The 3548-nt window shown below is 37.4% G+C and overlaps 1 protein-coding gene across 1 annotated transcript in view; it reads left to right on the forward strand.

Annotated features, from left to right (window-relative positions):
• The window catches only part of tmem8b (transmembrane protein 8B), a 67373-nt gene that overhangs the window by 30857 nt on the left and 32968 nt on the right, over positions 1–3548 (forward strand). The window contains exon 7 of the mRNA XM_015375587.1: positions 3238–3334. Coding sequence (XP_015231073.1) covers positions 3238–3334 — 97 coding nt within the window. The remainder of the gene's footprint in view (positions 1–3237; positions 3335–3548) is intronic.

Genomic DNA, 3548 nt, shown 5'->3' on the forward strand with positions numbered 1-3548 from the left:
CTCAGATTGTTGACAGGTATGTTGGTTTACTGTTCATGAACAAGGTGCTTACATTTGTTAGGACTTTTTTGATTTTTTTTAAACAAAATTTCAAAATTTATATTTTCAATTTTACTATATTATTCTTAGTAAATTTTCATAACTTTTTCAGTTTTGTGCTATTTGAACTGTGAATGTACCATTTTTTTAAATGGGAGGTTATGTAAACTTTCAAGCACATCTGAACATATAGAAATTTGTTTAATTAAAAATTATTGTAATGTAGATTTTCATTATTTTATGGTATTTGGTTGAATTTTAAAGATAAACGAAAACTGGTCCTAGCAACACTACTCTTTATATTTCCAAAACGGTCAATTTGAACCTTGTTGTATTATTTCTGCATCTGCACAATGTGTCTGCCTGTGAGGAATCTCCTTTCTCACCATAGCTTGCCATAGCTCTCTAAATCCATTCGACAAATAACCAGGAGCTATTTATACTGAACTTCAAGCTCTGTCTTTCTGTTTGACCTTTAAAACATGAATAGTTTGAATAAAGAATATATTTTTGGTTAATGGGTGTGGATTTCTAGTATGTTAGAAGGGAGTGCTAGTCTTCTACTGTACCTTGATGTTTCTACTTTAGTTTATTTTATTTTTTCTTATCGAAGGGTCAACTTACATGTTAGGGTTAATTCTTCCATGCTGTATAAGTGCTCTCTAGTAGTCATATAATTATGAGCTTAATTATTTAAAAAGGGAGGCCACCTTGATTGAGTCCTCATCATTGAAAACAGATCTCTTGCAGTGGCAGAGATGGAATTACATACTTTTTCAAAGTAAATTGCTGCAATGTGAAATTGCTGCAATATATTAATAGCAGCTGCATAGATTCTGCTGCATATTCTGTGGTTTACTTTGCTTCTAAGAGATAAGTTCCTCATATCCGTTAGTACTTTATGTCCAGAAAATCTGCTGCAGTAATCAGAAATGCTGCAATACCATTGCTCTGACAACAGGTGATGATATTTAGACAGTGACTGCTTCTCAACATCTCCTTTATTATCTCAAAGGGAAATAAAATCTTATAGAAATCACAATGGCTGGATAAAGATACTGATCGCTGTGGGTAGGAAGGATCTCCTGTTGCAATCAGTATTACAGCAAGCCTGAGGATGCCTCTGACTTTAGGCACAGTTGTATGACGGTCTCATAAAGAGGATGTTGATGGTTGTTTATAATGGACTGCATTTTATGAAGGATCCTTATTTGTACAGTTATCTCCAGAGGCTTCAGAACTGTCCCCGGAAAAGTCAGCAGCCTTGATTAGACTACTCAGCTAAATAGGTGCTTGGTCAATGTGGAACATTAATGTAAACACAGAAAAAAATAAATCCCATCATTGCAGAATACCCAAGTTCACTTGGCTAGGGCTTTTATTAGGGATTATAAGGCTATAGAGATATGAGCTAAACCGATCCTCTTGTTACCATGTATGTTCATCCCTGCCATTAGAAACCAACAATCCCTCCAACCAATTGTTCTTTCTTCCACCATCAATCCATTTCTGCTTAACTGAGGCAAAGGGTCCAAGACATAAACCCAGACCTCCTTCCACCCATAGAGACACATTTCTTTCCCCTTAAGGAGGGAAATTGCCAAGGAATAAATATAGTCCCTTGGTTTCCTCATGGGTTTTTTCAGCCCCAATGGGACCTGCCTGGATACAAGCAGCTGTACCCTTTTCCTACATCCCAGCCTTGGTTAGATTTAAGTTGAGGAGCTCTGCCACTTGCCTGTATCTTGGATCTTGCTCTTAAGGCATAATCCATATATATCAGGACCACAGGTCAGAAGGTGGATGAACCAGTAAATCAGGAGTTTTGCTTATCGTCTCAACTCCTTCCTCACCTCCACAGATCAGAGCACTACACACATCACTGCAGATTAAGCCCCAATCTTTGCTTCATTCTGTCATTACTCCTGAAGAAGACGCATAATACTTTAAATTATACGGCTTGAGGCATTCATTGAACACCAAGCCATACTGTAGGTAGCAGTCCACCCTTTTCTGGTTATGAACATTGAAAAAAAGGAATTGACTCTGATTCCAGCAGCTTTAAAATGACTTTTTGGTGTGCTGCCGTATTTCTAAACTCCATTACATATCATTAAAGATATCTAATTTTGTAATAAAATACACACACAAATAATCATTACCCCTTTTCTTCCTCTTGGCCAGTATCAGACATGATCTTTTTTGTCCTTTCCGTCTTAGTGTTTCTTACCTAACTCGTCATCTACAGGTTTTATGATAGAGCTGGAATGAAACATTGGGGAAAGGAGGGGCAGAAACCATTTTAAAATGCCAGGGGACTTGATTTAGTTCAACCACCAAGAGAATACTGGCCAGATGGTGAGTTTAGGAAGCCTGAAATCCCAGCACCTGGCTAAGTGTTTGTCATTGCATTAATCAACAACATTGCCAGCTCCCTGCATATACATTATGCTTATTTTCTGCTATGTGGAGGTGATGAAAATCTTATAAATCCTAGAAATAATTGCCTTAAGATGTCTTTATTTCCCTCTGGACACAAAGCAAATGCATTTACAGGCTGGAAAATTGTTCTATGATTTTCCTTTTTTTCTATTTAAGTTAAAATGACTTCTCCTGTTGTCGAGGGCACTTTCTAATTCGCTAACTTAGTTGGACAGTTTTTATATTAGTTATAGACCACTTCATTGCTTTATTCACTGGGGAAAAAAACAGGAAGAGCGCGACTAAGTGGAATTTTGAAACTTGTGAAGTGTCAGATAATGTACTTGAATACCCTCAGATAATTTATGAATACATTCAAATTTTTTTTACAGCATTTTGTCCTCGTGTTTTTTTTTTTCCTGTGCTGACACTAAACCATATTGCCTCCATTTTCCCCTCAGCAGCATGAGCTATTTTCTATAAGCATAATGAAGCTCCTGACGCCTGAATAATTCTCCAGAATTTCCTTTTAATGCTTGAGCATGTTATTGTATAATTGATGCTGTAAGGAGATAAACTGCCAACTTCTTCATTTAGGTGCCTCTGGCAGACAAACGTGGAGAGGTTTCACTTGATTTGTTAGTTTTAAAGTATAGTGATTCATAGCTGAGGAGAGCAAAGGCCTGAGGTAATCATGAACAGTGCTGGCTCACTGGCAGCAGATGGTTGATGGTTGTACAGATGATTGGCATTTTCTTCTTTTTCTTCTTTTTGCAGTCTTCGCTAAGAGGAGCAAATTTGACTGTATTCGGCTGCCTTAATCATGGAATGCCTCTCTTCCTGAGAGAAAATTCGTCACTGAAATGTGAATCAGGTGTGTTGGAATTACTGTACCTGTGATAAAATAAAGTTGACAGATTCTGGGTCCCCACAGTTTGCATGTCATAGTATAGAGTATAGATATCCAAGAACAGAAAAAAAATCTATAAATCTGTAAAGTCCATCCATCCATCCATCCATCCATCCATCCATCCATCCATCCATCCATCCATCCATCCATCCATCCATCCATCCATCCATCCATCCAT

Source organism: Cyprinodon variegatus, unplaced genomic scaffold (genome assembly GCF_000732505.1).
Source record: "Cyprinodon variegatus isolate N-32 unplaced genomic scaffold, C_variegatus-1.0 Scaffold121, whole genome shotgun sequence".
NCBI classification, from domain to species: domain Eukaryota; kingdom Metazoa; phylum Chordata; class Actinopteri; order Cyprinodontiformes; family Cyprinodontidae; genus Cyprinodon; species Cyprinodon variegatus.